This window comes from Chrysemys picta, chromosome 16 (genome assembly GCF_011386835.1).
Source record: "Chrysemys picta bellii isolate R12L10 chromosome 16, ASM1138683v2, whole genome shotgun sequence".
In the NCBI taxonomy this organism is placed as follows: domain Eukaryota; kingdom Metazoa; phylum Chordata; order Testudines; family Emydidae; genus Chrysemys; species Chrysemys picta.
In genome coordinates, this window is record NC_088806.1 from 31,222,542 (window position 1) to 31,245,597 (window position 23,056).

Below are 23,056 nucleotides of genomic sequence, written 5' to 3' on the forward strand. Positions count from 1 at the left end.
GTGCAAGCAGAGGCGGCTGCGCATTGGGAGGCTCACCAAAGAACAGCTCATTGCCCAGCTGGAGGCGGAAGATCGCGCGAATGAACCGATCCCTGTGTCTCAGGGAAGCAGCCTGGCAAATGCAGCGCAGGCACCAGTGTCTGTCCCAGCTGGGAGTGGTCAGCCCGCTGCTGAGGGCTTCCCGAGACCCCTCCTTCCTATGCCTAGGGGAAGGGTGGGGAGGAGCCCAGCAAATACCGAAGGCGCCGTGACCCCCCCGGCCAGCAGGGGGTCCCCCCGGCGAAGCTCGCCGGCCAGCAGAGGATCCTCCCGGCGACGTTCAGCATCCGGGGAGCGGAATTGGCTGGAATGGGAGAAAGAGCTAAAACTGAGGGAGCTGGAGGATCGTGAACAACAGAGACAGCATGAAGAGAGACAGCGTCAGCATGAACGGGAGGAGAAAGAGAGACAGCATCAGCGTGAACGGGAGGAGAATGAGAGACAGAGACAGGAGAATGAGAGACAGAGACAGGAGAATGAGAGACAGCATCAGCGTGAACTGGAACTGGCGAGATTGAAGGGCAGCGAACCCCCGGCTGCGGTGAGTGAGGGGGGACCCAGGACTGCACGGAGCTTTGATAAGTGCATCATGGCCCCATACAAGGAGGGGGAGGACATGGATGACTTCCTGGAGGCCTTTGAGACGGCCTGCGAGCTGCACCGGGTGGATCCCGCGGACAGACTCCGGGTCCTTACCCCCTTACTGGACCCCAAATCCGTGGCATTGTACCGCCAACTGGGAGAGGCAGAGAAAGGGGACTACGAACTATTCAAAAAGGCCCTGCTACGTGAGTTTGGGCTGACTCCTGAGATGTACCGGGGAAGGTTCCGGAGTCAAGATAAAGCCCCTGAGATCTCCTATTTGCAACTAGCCGTCCGCATGGAAAGATACGCCAGCAAGTGGGCTGGCGGGGCCCAGACGAAGGAGGACCTGATTAAACTGCTGGTACTGGAGCAACTGTATGAGCGGTGCCCATCCGACCTGAGGCTGTGGTTGGTGGACAGAAAGCCAGAGAACCCGCGACACGCCGGGCAGCTGGCCGATGAGTTTGTAAAGAGCCGGGCAGGGGGTGGCAGGGAGGAGCCCCAAAGGAACAGGCCCGCCGCGATGCAGAGAGAGAGTCACCCTGGGACCTACCAAAGGGGGAATATGGGGAATCCCCTCCCACGGGGAATGCCCAGCGTCAGGGACAACCGACCGGCTCGAGGGGACCCACAGGACATGAGCTGCTATTACTGCGGCCGAAGAGGCCACGTTCGGGCCCAGTGCCCCAAGCTCAAGGACAGACTGAGCAGACCGAACCCGCATAGGGTTAACTTGGTAGAGGCCCAGACGGACGAGGGGCAGGCTTCTCACGCAAGAGGGGCTGGCAGCTTATCAACTGCTCAAGAGAGAGAAGGGCCCCAGGCCAGCTCCTCTAGGGGGCTGGATGCCCCAGACTCAGGGTTTTTGGTTTATACGGTGGGCGCGGGGCTGTCCCTCCGGAGAGAGTACCTTGTTCCCCTGGAGGTGGATGGGAGGAAGGTCAATGGATACTGGGATACGGGCGCAGAGGTGACGCTGGCCCGGCCCGAGGTGGTGGCCCCAGATCAGGTGGTGCCCAACTCCTACCTGACCCTGACGGGGGTGGGCGGAACACCAGTCAAAGTGCCCGTGGCAAGGGTACACCTGAAGTGGGGGGCCAAGGAGGGCCCCAAGGATGTGGGGGTACACCCGTATTTGCCCACTGAGGTATTGATGGGGGGGGACCTGGAGAACTGGCCAAGCAACCCCCAAAAGGCACTGGTTGTGACCCGCAGTCAGAGCCGGCGAGGGGCCCTGCGCCCTGGCCTTGGGGGGGGTGCCTTGCCTGAGGCGCAGGACCCTAACCTGGTGGGGAGGGAACGCCCAGGGACGCGGCTCAGGGAGGCTGCAGCTTCGGACCCAGCGGGCGAGAAAGAGCAGGTGGCCATCCCTGTCCCAGCTGCTGAGTTCCAGGCCGAGTTACAGAGAGACCCCTCCTTGCGGAAGATAAGGGACCTGGCCGACCTCAATGCGGTACAGACCATGGAACGAGGTGGCCGGAAAAGGTTCCTGTGGGAGAAGGGGTTCCTGTACCGAGAATGGGCTCCCCCAGGGAAAATGGAGTCAGGGGGGATCAGGAGGCAGCTGGTGGTACCCCAGAAGTATCGCCGCCAGCTGCTGTGCCGGGCCCATGACATTCCCCTCTCAGGGCACCAGGGAACCTGGCGTACCCAGCAGAGGCTGCTACGGAGCTTTTACTGGCCTGGGGTCTTTGTTACTGTCCGACAGTACTGCGGATCCTGTGACCCCTGTCAGAGGGGGAGGAAGGCCTGGGACAAGGGGAAAACAGCCTTAGGACCCTTGCCCAGCATAGAGGAGCCTTTCCGGAGGGTGGCCAAGGTAAAAAGGGCGGCTCTGAACCAAGAGAGCCCAAAGCACAGACCTCCAGACTGGAGCGCTGGGAGAAGACCACAGCCCAGTTGGAACCCCAGAGGTATGGGGGTGGAAAAAGGGCACAGGCCGCATAAACCTTCCCACAGGCGAACTGCGAGTGCCATCAAGCACCCCCGACCTAAGGGGGGGCGTGGAACGGAAGGGGCCTGGTGTAACTCCCACCAAGGAACTGGAGGGATGCGGGGGCATCCATGGGAACGGGGGTAGGTTCGAACTTCCCCGGGTCACTGGCTAAAGTGACCCTGCTCAGTTCGGTCTCGAAGGGGGGAGAGATGTGACGAACTGGGACTGTTCTTGCTGGGGTGTGTGAATGCTGACAGGGGAGTGTGACTAGGATGGTCTGCATCGGGGGATGGGAGCCGGCCCAAGGGAACATACCTGAGCTTGTAACATGAGAGCCCAGGAGGGGGTGGGAGGTCAGGTGACTCCGGGGCCCGGGAAACTGAACAAAGGCTGTGGGAGGGGTCGCTGAAGGAGAGTGCTGGAAGCAGGCTGGAAGCAGGCTGGAGAGATGGCTGGGAGGCAGAGATGGCTCTGACCCCCCAAGGGGGGTGGGCTGGCATGCCCTGGGACCCCAAGCTGGACCTAACTGAGGGGGGCCCTGTTGTCTGTGCCTGCAAGACCTGTCTTGGACTGTATTCCTGTCATCCAAATAAACCTTCTGCTTTACTGGCTGGCTGAGAGTCATGGTGAATCGCAGGAAGCCGGGGGTGCAGGGCCCTGAGTCCCCCAATACTCCGTGACACCTTCCCACCATGGATAAACCCTCCCTTGGCTTTTGAAGACATCAGCAGGATTGGGATTCAGCCGTCAGTCAACCCCAGGGCTCGAGAACCTTGCCAGGCCCTTCAAGGCCTCTCCTCTTGCACACAGGGGCTTGCGGGCAGCTAACCAAGTCACTCCATGCGCGGCTGGCAACACACAGTCACCACCGAGGCAGCGGCCTGCCCAACGTGCCTGCACAAATGTGGATTTTGTATGCACAGAAACGGTGCCTGACCTTATCAAGTGCATGTTGAAAAATGTGGGTGGGGGTGTGCTAAACAGAACAAGATGGCTCGATGCTGGCACTCCACCTGCCAGCGAGCAGGGAGTCCCAATGCCCACCCCACCCCACACTCTGAACCCTTTCCAGATTTCTCTGTGTAATGGAAACTTGGTAGGTTCCAGCCACAAGCCATGCCATTCAGCCTCCTCAGGTGCCCACCTAGGAAGAGGCAGGGAATACAAATGCATTGTTCTTCCTTCTGACAAATTCCAAACCACAGGCTGCCCGGGAAAGGGGAGGGGATGCAATGGTTAGAATTACACCAGCCAGGGTTATTTTGTATTCAAGCAAAAAACAAACAGAAGATAGCAGCTGGTAAATACACCCTGTAAGTTATCTCCTGTCCCCACCCCACCCCACCGAAGATAAACACACAAACAAGGATTGCATTTCACCTCCTATGGCAGTGTTTATTCTGCCCCGGCTTCCAGCTTTCTCCAATAACCCGAGATTGATGTTCTCTGAAAAAGAGCCTATTGATAAAGGACAATACTTAATTCTCTAGGCTCTGGTTATTCTGTGCCTAGGATCATCTTTCCGTGCTGCCCTCGGTTATGCAGCGCATGCATATTGTTTGGGGAGGAGCAGATGAACAGCACCTGCTCGCCACTAGTAGCAGAGCTATAATGCAAACGCTAGTTTCATTTCCAATACAGCTGAATATAAAGGGACATGCTGGAGGAACATTAGACCCATAAATACTACTGGTGTTTTTAATTTTCGGTAGACTCATGCTGTGTCTCTAGACTCTCATTACACTTTGAGACAGATTAAAATGGAATTTTAATATAGTTACATTTACTTCCAATATTAGAGAGAAAATAGAGCATGTGACAGATGTTCCAAGGTGCAACAGAGGAAAGATTAAAACACACATGATAAAAGTGGGCATATTTAACCATTAAAATGCCATGTCAATTTTGTTTCCTACATGGCCACAAAAACCAATGCTGAGAGGAGTTTAAGCAGATTTCTAGAACCCCCCACCCATGCCAAACATAGGAGATTGAGGGGAAGGGGGACAGAAATAGGCTGCTTAGTTCAAGTTAAATCCAGATCTAAGCCACTGCAGGTAGAATTGGTCAAAAATTGTCAAAGTTAAAAATTGACAAAAATTCTAATTGAAATTTTTATTAAAAATAGATGAAGTTTTTGCAAAACTCACATTCTGTGTCTGGACCAGTTCTAGCTTCAGTTTTTGATGTTGTAAAGTCAAGATTTTGTTGTCCAATGAGTTGCCAGGATATTAGAGCACAACAATTTGAGTTGCTCACACCAGAAACTTGGCTCCAAGAGAAATAAAAATCAAAGGATACAATCCATATTTAAAAACAAATTAAAATTTGTATTTACTTCCTTGACTTCTCAGTACGATCCAATCTAGAATTGTTGGGTGTTTTTCTCCTTTAAAAAAAATACCTCATTCAGTTCTCAAACTGAAGTTTTACTGTGCAAGCATCTCCACACATCAGTTCTCCTCCCTCTCTCTGGAGAAGAGAGAAACCCAGGGGTGGGGGGGGGGGGGGGAGGGAAAAGGTACTGCTCAGCTGCAGTTCCCCCTTCCAAAAAAACCCATAAGATTTGTTGATAGCAACGGAGTTCAAAATCACAGCCTTGGTGTGAAGTGCAATCTTACCCGTAGTCCACCATTCTGTAAGCACTGTTGGTTTATTCTGAATAAATGCTACCCTACATTAAATGCCAGAACTCAGGGAGTGGTGCTGCATGTTTGCTAGGAGATTGATTTTGATGTGAGCACCAGTAAAGCAAATGGGTTTTTGAAAACCCTATAATTTCTCTGCAACCCTTGACTTCACTAAACACACATTTTTACACTACAGCACAGTTAGGTAGGCATTAAACAAAAATGAGGTAGACTAATGATGATTTATGTGCAGGATAACCTTTTATAAAGAATTTATCTTTGATTTCAGGGTAAGTTACAGTGTTGCCAAGTTAACCAAATAACGCAGCTCACTAGGAAAAGAAAAAAAGAAAGCCAGAAAGCCACTGCAGCAGCAGGATACAGATATCAAGCATTTTTCTGCAATTGTTTTAAAATATCTTCTGAAATACACGCAGCAGGTGCTCCTGAAGAGAGATGCTTGTCGGGAACTAACCAGAACAAGTCAGGGAGAGGCACCCATTGCAAATGAAACAGTTCTGTGCCGTTAAGAACAAGAGCAGCTAGATATGAAACATGCTACGAGCCTCAAGTTCTGCCTATTGCATTTGATTAAAACGACTTGGAATAGCCATAAAGACAAAACGTTAAACCCACAAGACACGTTACCCAGCATTGAAAGGGGCACTCCTCCCCCCCCCCACCAAAACACCATGCAAATATCTTTTCCTAGGCACTCCCTACACGCCTCTATATCAGTGGTGACCTTCGATATCAATAGTCGAGTTACAGGCACATCATAGCCACTAGCTAGCACTCCATGGTGGCGGCAAGACAGAAGTGGGGTCTGCTGTCCTCAAACAGCACAGGCGTCTACCTCCTGAGCTACAGGAAAATCTTCATTAGCTGCTGCAAATACAGGGTCTATGACAGTTCAGCAGCTCTGGCTCTGTCCAGCAGAGGACAGAAGAAAGCATAAGCACTAGCCCATTCACCCAGTGGTCCGCGAGCTCCATTCAGGTGATCCGCGGATAGTTCCCTCTAAGGTGCGCACCTGGGCGGCCACACATGAGAGAATGAAGGGCCACCCACCTAATTAGTGGAGCCACATAGATCTTTTCTCCTTAAAAAGACAACTTTAGGAGAGCAAGGCAGTGATGTACTTGTAGGTTTGTTTGACCTGCAGTTCACAACACAGATTTTTAGGTAGAAAATGGCTTTGATGTTTCAGAACCAATTTTGGTTCGTTGGTTGGTTTGTTTTAATTGACCACACAGAATGCAAAAGGAACCCACCCTCAGCTGTCCATTCCCCCTGCCACCATTAAGGACCCCCCCCCTTTCACGCAAGCACTTAGGATGGAATCAAAGGGTCACAAGAAGTCAAAACAAAGACCCTGTTTTTGTAGACGTGAATCCACTCTTCGCTCTAACACAAGAGCAAATTTAAAAAAATTAGCTTTGGGCAGATGCAATATTTATAATCCAACAGCAAATATGTTTGCTTGTGTTGACTCTACATATAAATTGTCTCTATATTCTGTCTTTAGGGTAATTATTGCTTTAAAATGTTAAAATCGTTCCACTCTAATTACATCACTATATTTAAAAATCAAGCACAACAGCAAAACTTAAGTAGCAGCCCGGGTTAAAAACGTGCAAGTGCAGGATGTCAGGTCAACAAACTGAAGTGCCTAAGGCTGAGTCTACACTACCCACCTGAATCGGCGGGTAGAAATCGACCTCTCGGGGATCGATTTATCGCGTCCCGTCGATCCCCGAATCGACGCTCTTACTCCACCAGCGGAGGTGGGAGTAAGCGCCGTCGACGGGAAGCCGCAGAGGTCGATTTTGCCGCTGTCCTCACAGCGGGGTAAGTCGCCTGCGATACGTCGAATTCAGCTACGCTATTCACGTAGCTGAATTTGCGTATCTTAAATCGACACCCCCCCCCCCCCCCCGTAGTGTAGATGTAGCCTAAGAAACTGACTGTGCTCTGTAAAGGATGGCCAAGTTCAAGCCTCCAGACTGAACTGCTCCATCTACCCAACGGCGCAAATAACGCCAGGAGAGCTGCAGGACAAGCTTGCCCTCCACCGGCCCCCACCCAGACCTGGAGCTACGCACGAACCACACTCTTCTCCTGGATGCATTCTAGCTTTGGACTCTTTGTTAAGAGAGCCAGCTGACAGAGACACTCGCGTCATTCCAGCTCCTAGCAGGACCTCTTCCTCTCATCTCCTAATAGGGCCCTGACGAGCCACCAGACAACAACTTTCACTCACTGCACTGGATCTGCGCCAGTAACCAAAGGGGGACGTTGAACTGAAACTAGTTAATTTGACGTTCCTTCACTGTAGTGCAGCTCTGAAGGTATAAATGGAGCATGAGAGATACAGGGCCACCACACTGAACGGCACCTTGGGCTGGACCTGCTGGTTGGAGTCAATGGAGTCCCAACTGGGAAGCCAGCTGCCCTCCCAGGGAGGGGAGGGAAAGGTGATGCAGAGAGGTTTAAAATGCATCTCCATGGCCAGTTTGGCTGAATCTAGCCCTCAGAGTAACCACATGGTGCTCACCAGGCGAGCGCTTAACTGAAACATTCCTTCTGAGGGCAGTTAAGCGTGCATGGTGTGAAGCACTTTACTAACACCCAGAGACGGACGGCCAAGCAGCAAAATGCTCGGCCCCTTCGTGACGTCACAACTAGAGCAATACCGAGCCCCTGAGGGCTGCTAGGATTTACTGACCTGTGAGCAAATATCAAATACAGTGCACTCACCGTGGGCAAAATCCTTTGATTCTTTCCGGATCCCCCAGGGGAAGCAGTATTGATGGCTTTACTACCAGCTTACACGTGCTGTGCGGGAGGGCCAGCGCTGCCATCAATACCGTCTCCAAGCAGAGAGTCAGAAGGTCACCCCGGTACGGAGGAACGTCCACACTGACCTCTCCACCCGCCCGTTCCGCTCTGGGACCCTCGTCAAGATCACCAGCCCTAGCTCTGAGATTCAAGGTCACCCACATCACAGTAACCAGGTTACACCCATGCCCAGGCCCCGGTGACATTCAGAATTTCCGCTTATGCTTCCGCAGCGAAGGCGCCAGGAGGAGCGCTAGAGGGCCAGTGACTACTGGCCTTTGAACCAACATGTCTCAGACCTTCTGCGAGCAGGGTTAGATGTGACACTCATAAGAACAGCCGTATTGGGCCAGACCAAAGGTCCATGCAGCCCAGTATCCTGTCTTCTGACAGCGGCCAGTGCCAGATGCCCCAGAGGGAATGAAGAGAACAGGGAATCACCAGGTGATCCATCCCCTGTCGCCCATTCCCAGGTTCTGGCAAACAGAGGCTAGGGACACCATTGCAACACTAGGAGCCCCCCAGAGGCCAGCCTATACGTGCCACTAGTGCTGGGTGGCACCACGTCATTCGCTGGGGGGTGGAACCCATGGGAGCAGCAGGGATACGTTCTACTAACCAACCAATAAATCTCAGGGTAGGTGGCAGCTCGAAACACGCCCAATGGCGAACACTCAGCTCAGCGCAGCACTTTGCCATCCAACATCTCACTGCAAACGCTGCGCTGTCAGTCCAAGAGCCAGCTACAAACCACACCAGAGCATTAGCCAATGAAGCAAAGCCACAATTGTTTCTGTGCGCGATTTGCTCACAAATCAATGAGCACTTCATACTGTCTTGTGTTCTTCTCCTCAAACAACAATGTGCTCACTAAAAAGATCACCATGGGGGGAGGGGGTGCTAGCCTCCTCTTCCAGGTAACTTCCCATGCCACACACACACACACACCCCTTACAATTCCCATGGGGTTCTCATGGAACGTGGGCATGATTTGGATCAGAGCTGGGCAAACAACAGATTTTTCAGTGCAGTGCAGCACAGAACATTTAATTCCAATGTGGTACATTTGTAATGCTTCGGGAAGGGGTGGTTAAATATACTTAAAAAGGATGTTTTGAAATGATGTCACTACGAACCAAAACACCAAGACATTTTATTTTGAAAATGTCGAAACAAAATATTTCTATTTCTTCAGAATTGTTTGTTTCCAACCAAAACAATCTGGTGGACTAGCCGTGAATTTGTGAAATGTTTTGATGTTGCCAAATCTGCACTTTTTTAAAAATAAAAATAAATAAATAAAAAGAAGTAGTAGTTGTGCATGAAGCGCTTGGCCCGGCTGAAGTTCTGATGAGTTTGCGGCGCGAGCACACCCTTTTCCAGAGGATCATACGAGGGCTGGCACAACTCAGGTGCGTGGGCCCACCCACACAACCACGACTCCTCTGCTAATGAGAATCAGGCCCAAGCACTGAGGAGTGGAAGACACTAGCCATCACACCTGCCCCTTTCCACTCCCCACCAAGATGGGCCCAAAACCCAGTGCCCTCAGTGCCAGGGAAATTTGGATCCTAACCTCCCAGCAGACCCTTATCACTGCAATGGGCCACACCAAAACTCTGGGTCCAAACACCCCAGAACCTGGGCCTGGACTCATTCTGCACTTGCCTTCAGCGGTGCCTGGCACTTCTCCATAGAGGCTTTAACTCTGCTCCTCAATAGGCCAATCCTGCACAGAGCAGAGCACCTCCTACTAGGCTTTCGGGGAATCAGGGGAGCTCAGCACCTCGCAGAATTGGCCCCCGGAGCTGGATTCCTCAGCACCACGCGCCACAGGAGCACGGCCTCTGATCAGAAACTAGCTGAGCAAACTTTTCCCCAAGCCGCAGCAGCCACCGGCCCAGACCCCATGAGGGGGGACGTCGGCGCCAGCCACCCTGCCAGGCAGCACACGTTCTCTGCACCATCACCTCCCCAGAGACAGACCGGAGTTAATTACTCCTCTATGGCGTCTCCTTGCCCACAAGTCTTAAAGGACAGCAACTGTCCCATTAACTGGAACGCTCCCTGGGCGCATTGACAGACTGCGAGGGCCACAGGGGGAAGGCAGGGAGCACGTGGGCCATGGACATCTGTGCTGGCAGGAGTTGAAGAGTGTTTGATTGGAAGGGTTGTAAAGAGTCATGAGAGAGGCTTTATTTACTCTTGTCACGCCCCGCTCCCAGCAGGAATACGTGGAGATGGACGGCACAGGGTGCCTCTGCCTGACTCCCCACTGTCACGTACCCTCCAGGTTGGCAAGGTCACCAGTGGGTGGGAGAACCCAGAAGACACGTACATATTGTCACACTTCAGTTTTATGCACCTAGGAGACTCAAAGCACACACTGCAATCCTGGCAATACAACAGGCGCCACCGAATACACAGCGCAGTCAAACCCCGCTCATTTCCAATGTAAATCCAGCCCACAGGCTCAGCTTTCGTACTAAGATGATTCATCAGCAAACCCCCTTGCTTTTGGGGCCCAGGGACAGAGAAAAACCAAAAAGATCCGTGTACAACAATTCATGCACATGGCAATGCAGTTAGTATTCGCTGGGAGAATGGAGGGTCCCCCTCCTGCTCCTCTCTTACCTGGGATGATTGAAACAGTATCTTTCTCCCAGGACACAACGCTAACATATTCCTGCACTGAAGAAGGGATGAGGCACTTGAAGACAGCCACGTTTCCACGCATTGACCTTTGATCTTCCACCCGGACGGTGTAAGGTTCCCTGAAAACTGCAGAAAGAAAAGCAGATGATCAACGCACCGATGCCAAGTTGCACCCGGGCACAAACACATTAATTTAAACAGTTCCCAAAGATTATTTTTTAATCCCACATTTTGAGCAGCTCCAGCGTTTGCCACAAGGGACGAGCTGGAGGGAGAGCGAATTCACATATGCACGTGTGTCTGGGGGTCTCAACATCCCATGTGCTCACGGGGCCCAAACAGGAGAGAGATGCCAAGAAGTATCATTTTCTGGGAACGGCTCTGAAGTGGGGCATTTAAATGATTGCGTCGGCTGGTAAGGAGGTGCCACACCAACCCACACCTCTCGGTACAACCCACAGCAGGACATAGCGACAGACTATGGGGTCACTTCCTCCCGGGCCACCATGCCACTGAAAGCAGCATGGCCCTTGCAATCCCCTTACTGCAACAAATCACATCCCAGGTGCACCTCCTCCCAGGCACTCGCAGCCCCCAGCCACTTCCACTTCCCTCCACCCCCCGGCCGCTGTCAAGTCATGGGAAGAGCCCTCCTGGGGTGGGAGGCAGCTCGCTGCAGGGCAGAGCAGCACTTCCCAGCACCCCCCCCCCCCACCATGTGAGGGGTCTGGGCCGGCCCAGCAGGGCACAGGGCAGCATTTGGGGAGGAGGAAGTAGCTCTTCTCAGGCACCAGAGCACGGCAGGGACTGGCAGAATCCCACAGCAATAGTGCATGTTTCACACTTCTAGTGAGCGTAGGCCTGGAGCCAACAATCCCTGCTCTCTCTGGGCAAATTCCTCCAAAGGGACCCGCCTTCCTGCCGGGCAGGGGTTCCCATTTGCAGGGGCCACGGGTGCCCAGAGCTCTCCGGATCCAGGCAGCTCCTCAGCGGGGCAGGCCTTGCACAAGGCAGGGAAGAATAATTTCTCCTCTTGCTGAAATGCAGCTGGGTCTGGGCAGGAGCCGAGCGTGCGTCAGCATTGCTCAGCACTAGGGCACAGGAGGGAGGTAGAAAATGGTACCCTATTGAAACCAAAGAGAGGGGGAATGCAATTCCCCAAAGTGGGGTCTGCCCAGGGCGCTAGGGCAGACAGCGCTTCCCCCTGCAGTGCGACTCAGCAACGCCCACAGCTTGCCCTGGCCGCCCTGCAGCGTTCTCTCTCTGGGGAAATAACAAGGGATTATCCAGACTAGTAGCAGCCCTAATGAACTCTACGAAGCACTGGATCAGTTTGCTTGATTGGCTGAATGTCCCACGGTCTCTTTGGTAAGGAGACACGTCAGTGCAGCCAATAGGGAGTGCAGGCAGACACAGCAACAACTGGTCATGTTTAAATATTTTCCATTTAATATTAGCCTAGCATGTGGGTGCGTGATCTTGTCATGACAACATGCCTGCCCCAAAAGACGTTGGTTTCTCATTATTCACCCCCTTGGAAAGAGACAGACAGACATCACCGGGTCATCTGCGGCTCCCCCCGGCCAGAACAGCAACAATCCAATGCGTGTTTTAGTAGAAAACTCTCAACAGCCATGGGGATGGGGGGGGGGGGTGCTTCCAGCACTGAACATATCTGTTGGCAGGTGCGGACTCTGTTTCCTCCGAACAGGCCCAAGGAGTATTTAATAAGTAAGACAGAAGGGGATGCTGCTTCTGCCTGAAATTCCTCCCCTCTGAGTGCCCAGCTTTCAGACTTGACGCTTTTACTGCAAGAGCTCAAGACAGAAAAACTGCTCACAGGTTGGAGGCAAGTGGCAGCCCCTCCCTCAGGAAGCCCCGGTGAAACCTGCCAGCAGTCTGGTGCAGGAGGTGCTGAACTGCGGTGAAATAATAGGTGACAAGCTGGCCCAACCCGAGCAGTTGCTGAGAAGGCCGCCGGTCAGCAGCCAACGCACCTTCAGAGCACAGATCCAGGGCACCAGCTGGCTTGACAAGCCACCCGCACATGAATGTTGGGGGGTGGAGAGGGGGCTACAGTTCAGACAAACCTCCCTCTCACCTGGTATTGATACATATGTGCATGGTGCTTTGCAGGTGCGTAGGAGGGCATGCTCTGCGCCCCCAGGAGACAAACACAGCAGATGACCGGGGTCTGGGGGAAGGCAGAGGGCTGGTGGAGGCAGGCCCAAGAGGACACACTCACTGCTCTGCAGCAGAGAGCAGCTCAAGGACCAGAGTGGATTGGTGAGCAGGAGCCATGTCAGTTACACAGGAGCTGCTTTCTCCTGCCTAGATGGTTAGGAGAGAAGTGCCCCTTCTCGTCACCTAGCCGGTCCTCCTGCTTTAGCAGAGACATAGAACCTTGCCCTGGAATCTCTGTACCAAGCCCTTCACTTCTGCCTGAGCTAGGCCGGACCCTTTAAAACCCAGCCAGTCGTGATTTAAAGAGTCGAAGTGATGGAGAAACTAGCCCATCCCTGGGTAAGCTGTTCTAAGGGTTAAAAATTGCACCTTATTTCTAGTCTGAATTTGTCTAGTCTCAGCTTGCAGCTGAGACCATGTTGTCTCTGCTAGATTAAAGAGCTGTTTTCTATCAGAAATCTCTGCCCCATGTGCTTGTAAAATTGTGATCAACTCACCTTATCCCTTCTCTTGGGCAAACTAAGAACACATTGAGCATCGCAAGTCCCTCACTGCAAGGCGGGTGATACAGACCTCAAATCATTCCTGGTGCCTCTTCTCTAAAATCTTCAAGTTTTCAACTTTACATTTCAGTTTATTGTGTGTTTGTTGGTTTAAATAGCCTTTTTCAGGGGATTGCCATTACAAGGCTACAGAAGAAGAGTGTTTGGAGACGGGATTTCAGTGACAAGAGGATAATTGATTAGCATAAAGGAAACAGGTGGGAACAGAAGCACAGTCATGAGCAAAAATCCCAACTTCTATTTCTAAGTGTTTCCAACTATCCTAAAGCCAAACGCAAATAACTGTCATGGACTGAGCTGTCCCAGTGACATCCCAAGGAATCCTGTGAGGAGGTCCCATGGGTACCTACTGAATAAGAAGGGGTGGCACTGGCCTGGCACTGAAAGCCAATTCAGACTTGCAATGCCCACCTTCATACAAGAGATGAAAGCCACAGCACTGTACAGCAGCAGCCTGCAGTCACCCCATGGGGTGCAGTAAGTCTAGTATTTACAACAGGGAGCTGGAGTCAGGACTCCTGGGCTCCAGCTTTGCCACTGACTCACTGCATCTCCTTGGGCATGTCACCTCACCTCAGTGTCTAGAGGGAGGTAACAGGAACCCTGGCCTGCAGGGCCAGACAGCTGTGACAGGAGATGGATTTTCACCTCTAGAAACTTCCTAGGGAATAACAACGAAATTGAATCTGCCACTCCCAGCATTGCTTCCGTGAACACCCTGGCACAGCTGGCCCCTGGGGGAGTGTCTGCAGAAACAGCACATTTTAAGTCATTACTAGAGAGTTGGAAGGTTTGGGGTTTTGGGGGGGGGTGAAACAGGAAAAGAACGTTGAACCCCAGATGCGAGTATTCACTCTGGAAACCTGACTGCAGGGGTGTTGCTCATCCATCTGGAGAGCAGAAGCAGGGCCACAGGGCCACCATGCCTGATGCAAACTAAGCAAACAGCTGGAATGTTGGATACCCTCAAAGGGCTGAGAGAGGGGGTCCTGCAGCAGGGAGGCAGCTGCCAGCAGAGTTGGGCCAGCTGCTCTTGTTCTCAGGCACCCACCCATCTCGGCTATTGGGAAAGCATCAGTTACAACAGCACCCTCTGCCTGCCTCATGCCAGCTCACAGAGCCCACCACCTGGTTCCGCAGCCTCACACGGCCCACGCTGGTTCCATCCCTGCTGGGAGCCATTTCACAGCGTGGCCTAGCGCACAGAGCATCGACTGTGATTCAGGAGACCTGGATGCCACTGGCAGACTGGGCGACCTTGGGCAAGCCACTGCACTTTGGTGCCTCAGTTTCCCCATCTGTAGAATAGGGATGACGACTCCTTTGTCGGATGGCTGAGAAGCTGTACAGAAGTGCCAGGTATTGGTTGTATGCGGTGTAGCTGTAGCGGTCAGTCCCAGGATGTTAGAGGTAATAGAAGTTGGTCCAATAACAGATATTACCTCACCCACCTGGTGTCTCTAGGTGTTATTACTACTTATTAGACAGCCACAGTTAAACTTCCACGCAGATGGGAAGCTCAGTCTCCACCAGAGCTGGGTTGACTCGAGCTGCAACATGTCACACATCTGATAAACATTTATTTACATTCCCCTCCCTTAAACATACACCCAGCGAATTGCTCACTCCCGTCTGCCTTGGTTTAGAGCTTAACTGCTAATGCTGGTAAATAATTCACTCTCTGGGCAGGAGGGGGTTTCATGCCAGTTTACTTTGCAGTATAATGAATTAAAATAAAAACACCCTTTAGTCTGTTCGGCTGTGTTCTCTGTGCGAGCCCTGTTTTTAATAGGTTACATAATGAAGTCATTCCTGGGCTATTAGCCCTCCTCAGCCTGGTCAATAATTTACTATAATCACTTTGGAAAGCAGCACTTGGCTATATTCCTCCTCCTTTTGTTTTCTTAGAAGTCTTGGGGTGGTTGGGTTGAAGCCTGCAATGCAGATACAGGGGCTTAGGAAGGGGGGTTAATGAAGCGTGGGGGGGGGTTCCCCCCTGGGGAGGACCTGCTGAAGGACTGGACAATTATACAAGACTATCCAGGAGTTTGGGAATGAAGATAAACCCTCATGCTGCAAAGCTGGAGTCCATTTCTGACTACGGGGGTCAAGATGAGACCTTCACAGGGCAGATTATCCCACATCTGCTAGCTACGGCATGGGTTCTTGCACCTTCCTCTGAAACATCTGGCTCTGGCCACTAGTCCACAACAGGCTTGGTGCAGTCTGGCAATTCTAGATCTCAGTGGCATGAATGAGAAGAGAAGATGCCCCTGGCTTTCTCCATTGCTCCCCAACCCTGGACTCCAAGCCTGCTGTCCTGCTACTTCAATCACCGAGATACACGTCTGGTCAGCAATCACAGAACCATAGGGGGCTAGCAGGGATCACCAGGGTCATATAGTCTAACCCCACAAAGATTTCTGTACCCACGTCCCATTTCCAGAAGGGTTCAAAGATTGCAGTGAATAAAGCACCCCCTCTTGTTCTGCTGCAGGCGGGTCCTAGTCCCTGGAAGATAATGGGATTTATGCCCTTCTCGAAGAAGTCACTTTTGCATCTACTCTTCCACATCTACCTAGCTGCACTGACATCTAGAACCACGACCCACTGTTGTAGCTGGCTGGGCTGTACCAGCACAACAGCCCTCTGGGAAAGCCCCATGACCCTTCCTCTCCTGCCTTGCTCTGGGGCATCCTCTCAGGTGGATGAAACGGAGGCTTTTGTCCCAGTGGGACATGGCAGGGCCTGGCTCTCCTAATATTTGAAGGGGCTTGGCCTTTGCCAGTCAGGGATCACTCCTGGAGACCCATGGTCTCTTGTTACTATCAGCTTCCCCCAGAGCCATCCCCAGTTTGCAGCACTAGGATGGCTCTCAGCTTTCTTCCCCGCGAATCACTCTGCAGAGCTCTCCTGACCAGCAAGTGGCCTAAATTACTGTTTGTTCTTGGCTTGGGTAGGATGCAGTTTTTGAAACATTATTGACACTCCGCCTCCTGTTTGTCCAACACCTTGCCCTCATATCTACTATCTGTCTATGCGGACATCGATCAATCCTCTTGCAATAGACCATTCCAGTCCCAGTTCCACGGCCTTGCTGGAAAAGCCACACGGCAGCTGCGTTTTAGCCTACACACTCTCAGGCTCCACAGGTCACTCCCGCAGGAGTGCCAATAACATCCCCATAAATACTGTATTCATCATGTCAGGAAGGCTCACTCGGTAAAACTCACCTCCAGGCCCAGAGGTCACACGTTCAAGTTTCACCCCAGGCTGTCTGCTCTATTCTCTGGCACAATACATGGGGAGAAAAGCTAAGCTCTTAATAGGAGACTAAATCCTTGTGCTTTCTATGGGCCACGTCCAAGCTACAGAGCCCACCTGATAGATTCTTAGCACAGTCTTTTTTCTTGAGAGACAGGTAAGTATCATCATCCTCGTAACACAGATGGGAAGCAAGGCAGGAAAAATTAAGTGATTTGCCCAGGGTCATGCAGAGAATTAGCAGCAAAGATGGGACTAGAACCTTGGTCTCCTGTACCCAAGCCACAGGACTCTGCGGGCTCGATCCCATTTCTTGGAAATGGTGCAAGACGATACCCAAACACCCTGGCGAATACACTTCCCAAGTAAACAGACTAACGTCCACAGTGGAGTATGAGCTAAAGCTGAGCCCAGAGGCTGACGCCTTGGCCTGCACTATTGGCACCTTTACGGTGAAGGGCTGCAAGGCAGACGCAATACAAAAGGTACCAGGTAAAAATGACGTTATTGTCTGTTCTGGTTGCTGGCACACAAGGCAGTGCCCACTTTGGGCCCTTGCTAGGACCCGCTCTCTCTGCAGAGGCTGGTGCTCACGTAGCAAGAGGTGCTAGATACTGCTCTAAACCCACTGAAGGGAACCCATTAACTGAAGATACAGGCAGAAGGCCCCTGGAGCTCACTGCTGGCCACTACGCTGCCTGCGGGCCTGATCCTGTGAACGCTTATTCCCATTCACACGCTGACTCGTATGCATCGGCCCGCTGGAGGCTGAGACACTCCACCCCAAGCCTTGGCAGGAGCAGGCCCTACATTTACAGCTCACTCTCAGGTCTCCTTCCAAGCTCAGGAACAGCGGTGCTTGGCTGCCCAGAGACTCTCCAAGTGCCATGAGGCTCAGCGAATGCACATCTGCACAGCACGCTTGGCAGGGGACAGGCATTCATTTACTCGGAGGTGCAGTAACTTGCCCATGGCCACGCAGAGTGAGCAGCGGAACCAGGAATAGGACGCAAGGGCCCAGAGTTCCAGTCCTAATCACCAGTGAGCCCTGATGCCACCCTCTTCCATGGTTAATTGATGAAGTGAGCTCACCATATCAGCCACTTCAGGCAATTCCGTGGCACTGGAGAGAATCAGTCGGGACACACAAATGGGCTAATCATCATCACAAACACAGGACACCAGAGAACCCACCACCACCTCCGAGCCCCAGCCCCGCCCCCGGCCCTACCTGCTTTAACGCGGATATTGGGGCTCCTGATTTTGCCCGCCGAGTTCTCCGCGGTACAGAAGTAGTCATTGTCGTGGATAAAGCTATTGAAGGCTGATGGCGAGAAGGGGTAGAGCTGCAAAGTCCCATTGGCATGGACATGCCGGATGTGCGGTACATCATAGATGTCGTCCCCTGTGGCGAGGTACCAGCGAAGGGCGGCGCTGGGTGACCCTGCTGCGGGGCAGGGGATCACCACCCCAACTGTGCTGGAGAAGGTCACCTGCTGGATAGAGTCGTTCACAAAGTAGAGACTGGTTCCAACATCTTCAGTGCGTGCTGTGGAGAGACCAAAGCCAACAGCAGAGAGTTACTGCAAACATCCAACTCCTCTTGCCTGCAGAACAATGGCTTCCCAATGACATGCCCCGGGAGCCTTCCTCAGGCAGCGGCAAACAGCCCCAAACGAAGCGGGTAAATTGGTGTATGGACACAGTGGCCAGGTACTTCCCGCCTCTCCTAGCTACATAGGTCACTGCTCTCCTCAGCAGCTGGGCCAGGGCTGAGGGGATGCCCTGGAAACCCCAGCCCTTTCACAGGACAGCAATTTCCCAAAATCGCTAGGACACCTACGACTAATGTAAGCTACATTTCCCAGGATGCCCTTGTGAGAGCCTCCCCACAGGTAAGTCACCTGTCCGTCCCCTCCCCCACCTCCTGGGCCAGCTGAGTTAGGGAGGGAAGAGGCGGCCATGGACCATCGGACACCTCCCGAGAGGTCTCCTCAGACAACAGGCCCCAGAAACAGCCAGGCAGAATTCTAAAGCGCGGGGACGGTTTTGTGACAGGAAGCTGTGTGAGAGCAATGGGACTTTGCCAGTCTCCAAGGGAGCAGCTCTTCACAGCTGGGTCTCCCAAACTGCAGCCAAGGCCTGGAAGAGGAGGAAAGTCTCCCTTGACCTTCCTCCTCCTCCGGTGCAGGCGGAAAGGCCTTTCCCTTCCAGCTCCTTCTTCCGGCTGCTCCACTCTGACTCCTTCCCACTGACGCCTCAAACCTGGAAGGGGAGGGGACAAGTTTGCCGTCAAGGTGCCAAGTCGCTTGGAACCGATTTTTTAACTGCACTACTTTTACGTAAGCAAAAGGACACTAATATAGAAAGCAGTGATCGGTGTCAGGGTATTAATAGCTCTAGGGGGGAGCACGATCCCTCTGCGTGTGCTATAGTAGGGCCAATAAGCAAATAACTACTCTACCGCTGGGTTAGAATGAGTCACAGGGGACCCTTCCTCACCTCAATTTCTTCAACTTTGGGGGGAGGGAGAAGAGGGGGAGAAGGGAAAAAAAGAGTCTCATCTGTATTAATATTCTTAGCTTAGCTTTTAGCTGCCCCTCCAGGGAGAATGCTTCATGACTGCTCATTTGAGAAAAGGCTATTAAAGCGTTATCGGCCAGAGCAACTCACATCACATCACAAAGCCGTGAGGAGACCATCAGCACCAGCCTCCACGGAAAAAATAATATTTGTGTTTTCATCAGGACAGGTGTTTGGAACCACGCTCCTTGCCATGGGTAAGTGTCATGTCACCTGCTGGCTCAGGCTTTCCTGAGCGGACGGGGCAAAAACAAATGCTGGAGTGTTGTTATTTTACTTTACACAACAGTATCTTTAACGTGCAGGTGACAATAATAATACTGGAACTACACTTCTAGAGAACTTATCAGAGCAACTCCACAGAAGATTAGACATAATGTGACTTGAGTTAGGTATTCTTGTTTTATAGAGATGGGGAAACTGAGGCACGTTGAAGTAACGTGCCCATGGGGTCTTAGTGAATCAGAGGGAACCCCAGGAAGGGAAGAACCCAGGAGTCCTGGCTCTGGTCCCCTGCTGTAACCACCAGAACATGCTCTCTCATTGAGAGAACCAAGGAGCCTTCTACTCTACCCACTAAACAATTCCCCTCTTATTTCATCCTTCTGGAGATGGAAATATAATCTCTCTCTCTCTCTCAGCACCCATTAAACAGCCTGTTCCTTGTTTCTCTCCATGTTTTGAGCAGGAACATCAGCTATAACGACAAAATTTCCTTTCTCAAACTACGCAGAGTTCTACTAGCCCAAGTCAAGGATGCTGCAGTCAGTATGTGGCTACAAACTGGTAGGTACCAATGATGACTTGATTAGGAATGTTACTGCTGATTAAACAACAGATTTACAGGTAAAGAAAAGAAGCTTCACCCCTCCCCCCCCCCCAAATGAGCCCATGCGCAGACAGAAAGGGACAAAGACATTTATTTATTTTTTCCCATTGGGCTGACAAGTGCTAGGAGACTTGTGACAAACACGGGGTAGGACAATCTACAGCTGATCCTCTGACGGCCTTTGAAAAGCTACTTGGGCTTTCAGTGGCACGATGCCACTAAACAATCACGTTGTGACATCTAATCTCTTTGGAGCAGGAGCCATCCTTTTGTTCTGTGGCAGTGCAGAGCCTAGCACAGTGGGCCCTAGCTATGACAGGGGCTCCGAGGAGCCATCAAAATACAATGTCTTAAGGCTGGTTTGTTGTGAGGAATCAGCATTTCTGCTCTTCTTGACGCCCATCTTGCCCATACACGAGAGCAAAATATGTATTTACAATCAGATGAAGGAAAACAAGCAGAGAGAAAGCATCTGCGTGCTACCATTGTGGTAACATTCTGCATGTGCCCTGAAACACAAGATGGCATGGAGACAGCTCTACCTTTAAAGGTAGAGCGCACAGAAAATAGAACATCCTTTCTACTGTGTAGCTACATGGGTCATGTAAGGACCTAGAACCATGAATATTCTGTAGCTCTCTGCAACTCTGGTCCATGGCACAGTCCCTCTCCCATTTCATCCGCCCCCGCACCTCACAGCCCCTCCTGGAATCCTAGAGGTGCCTTTTAGCTGTGTGAGAGAACAGGGGGGATTCTAGTAACTCCTTCACATCCCATCCCTTTTCTCAGCCCCCCTCATTGCACTATTGCAGCAAGGCTCCCCACTAGTCCCCATGAGCGTTCCACTTGCTCTGCCCAAGAGCAGGCAGAATTGACAGCGCTGACCCCCAAGTGAGTATCCCTGCTCTAATGGAAGCCACAATTTGCAGGACATGTTGCCAGCTGTAAGATGCAGTGATCAGATATCATCCTACTAGAGAACAATGTTCTCTGCAGACATCACCCTTGCATGCTGGATACACAGAAGGGGTGGGGGGAGGAATGGAAAAATACCTCCTAAATAACGAGAGAAATTCAGATTACCAGCAAAGCTTTTTCAGGTCAAAGGGGAAAATGGATTTTTAATAGAAAATGGAAGTTATGGGATTGGTAGTAGTTATGTGACAGACGCATAGAGTTAAATCCATATAATCTCCTTTACCATTTAACATTGAGCACCATCCTAATCCCATGTTTCATAAAACTGTCTCCAAATCACTGAGAGAGATTAAAAATTTAGAAATAGCACTGCAATATTTTTAAACCAGAAATCGCTGCTGGCATCTGGTCACATGCGTTGACCCTAACCTAAATATTGAGGGCATTAATTTATACAGCCCTCAAACGCTGGGGTGGGCGTGGTGAAAATGGACCAGTTTCCTATTGGGAGACAATATGTATTGAGTGCTGGAGACCTGAACTCTGCTGGATGAGAGCGGCACAGGTGGACTAGTATGTAGAGGGACTGTGCCTAGCTAGCACTGAGGAGTATCTGTTTTGAGTTATCACCGTGCAATCTTCTTAAATCACAGTACATTACAACCTAGGGTATTGAAATATTAATACCTCCATCTCAGCTGGGAAAAGTGAGTCATTTTGTTATCATCCCTTAGCAATATTTACTAGTCTTGTTCGCTGGACTCTTGAAACTGCACTATCTTTAGAAGCAGAGCCGCTCTCGGCACTGCAGAAAGCTGCGTTGGCTGGAAAACACTCATTTACTCTAATGAGAAGCCATGGCAGAGTGACCATGAATCCACCCCAACCCTATCACTGAGCCACCTGAAGTTCAGGCTTGAGTCCTGCCCAAGAAACTGCGCAAGCTGAAGTTTTCAGCATGTGGATTCATCAAAAAAGGTGCAGTTTTAAACGCTTAATGCCGTGTGTACAGTATGTGGCTTTCAGGCTCAAGGCATTGGCTTTTCCCACCATACGTGACCCAAGAGCTCAGAGAGGTGGCGGTCACTAACACCCCATTTACACAGCACCTTTCCTCCCAAGGCACTTCACACAAACCACACACTTCTGTATACTCGGAGATAAGATGCACACAGGAGCTTTAAAAGTAGGAGTTTAGGACAGAAAGTGAAAGAATATGGAGTCCAGGTCAAAATGCAAGAGGAATTTAGTGGGTAAAGTGCAATGACTCCAAATGCACCTGGAGTTGCCATCCTACCCTTTAGCAGGATAGTATGGAAACATTAACTACATGTGGTCAGGACCCCCAGCATCACAATGCCCCCACATCATGCTGAGGCCTGTACACCTGTTAGGAAGGAAGAGCACCACTGAACCCCAATTCCTAGTTCCAATGGCACTTAAAGGTGAGATCTGACACTGGGCTCACAGCCCAAATCAGCACAGAGGCAGAGCAGACTCAACTCCCATCTTCCAGATAGCACGTACACCAAGTTCTGATCAAACGAGCACACCCTCAATCCCTGCACAGAAAACACAACAACTCTCCAAGGACATGCCCATTACCTGGCGCCCTACCTCTGCAAGGCAAACCTAACCAAAAGAGGAGCTTGAAACGCAATCCTCCACCTCCTCCCTCTACACCGGGATATTGCGAGGGGGACACGCAGAACTAGACAAAGGGAATACGCTGAGCCAGAGTGGGGGTGAATGCACCAGCCTTTCATCTCTGGAGACCTGATTTCAAGTTCTGCTTATGTCACATACGCAGCAACTCTGGCAAGTTTCACCGGAGTCTCCACTGGACATTTGGTGACATCACTGAGCCAACACACATTTCAGGACTAGGTCACGTGTCCAATCAAGGGAGGCTCAGGACTGGACTAAGGTCCGGACTGGGGTACATCAGAGGAGTGTGCACATCAGCTGCTAGGCTCTGTCCCGAGCCAGCAGGCCATGACTTTCATTAGCCCTAAGCCTGCACACTTCT

General features: G+C 51.6%; 1 protein-coding gene across 3 annotated transcripts in view; it reads right to left on the reverse strand.

Moving 5' to 3' along the window:
• DSCAML1 (DS cell adhesion molecule like 1) overlaps positions 1-23,056 on the reverse strand; it is a 289,234-nt gene that overhangs the window by 261,595 nt on the left and 4,583 nt on the right. For all 3 annotated transcript variants that reach the window (XM_005299759.5, XM_065569156.1, XM_042851816.2), the window contains exons 2-3: positions 17,929-18,246; positions 10,666-10,812 (exon numbers count right to left, since the gene is read on the reverse strand). In XM_005299759.5, coding sequence (XP_005299816.1) covers positions 10,666-10,812; positions 17,929-18,246 — 465 coding nt within the window. The remainder of the gene's footprint in view (positions 1-10,665; positions 10,813-17,928; positions 18,247-23,056) is intronic.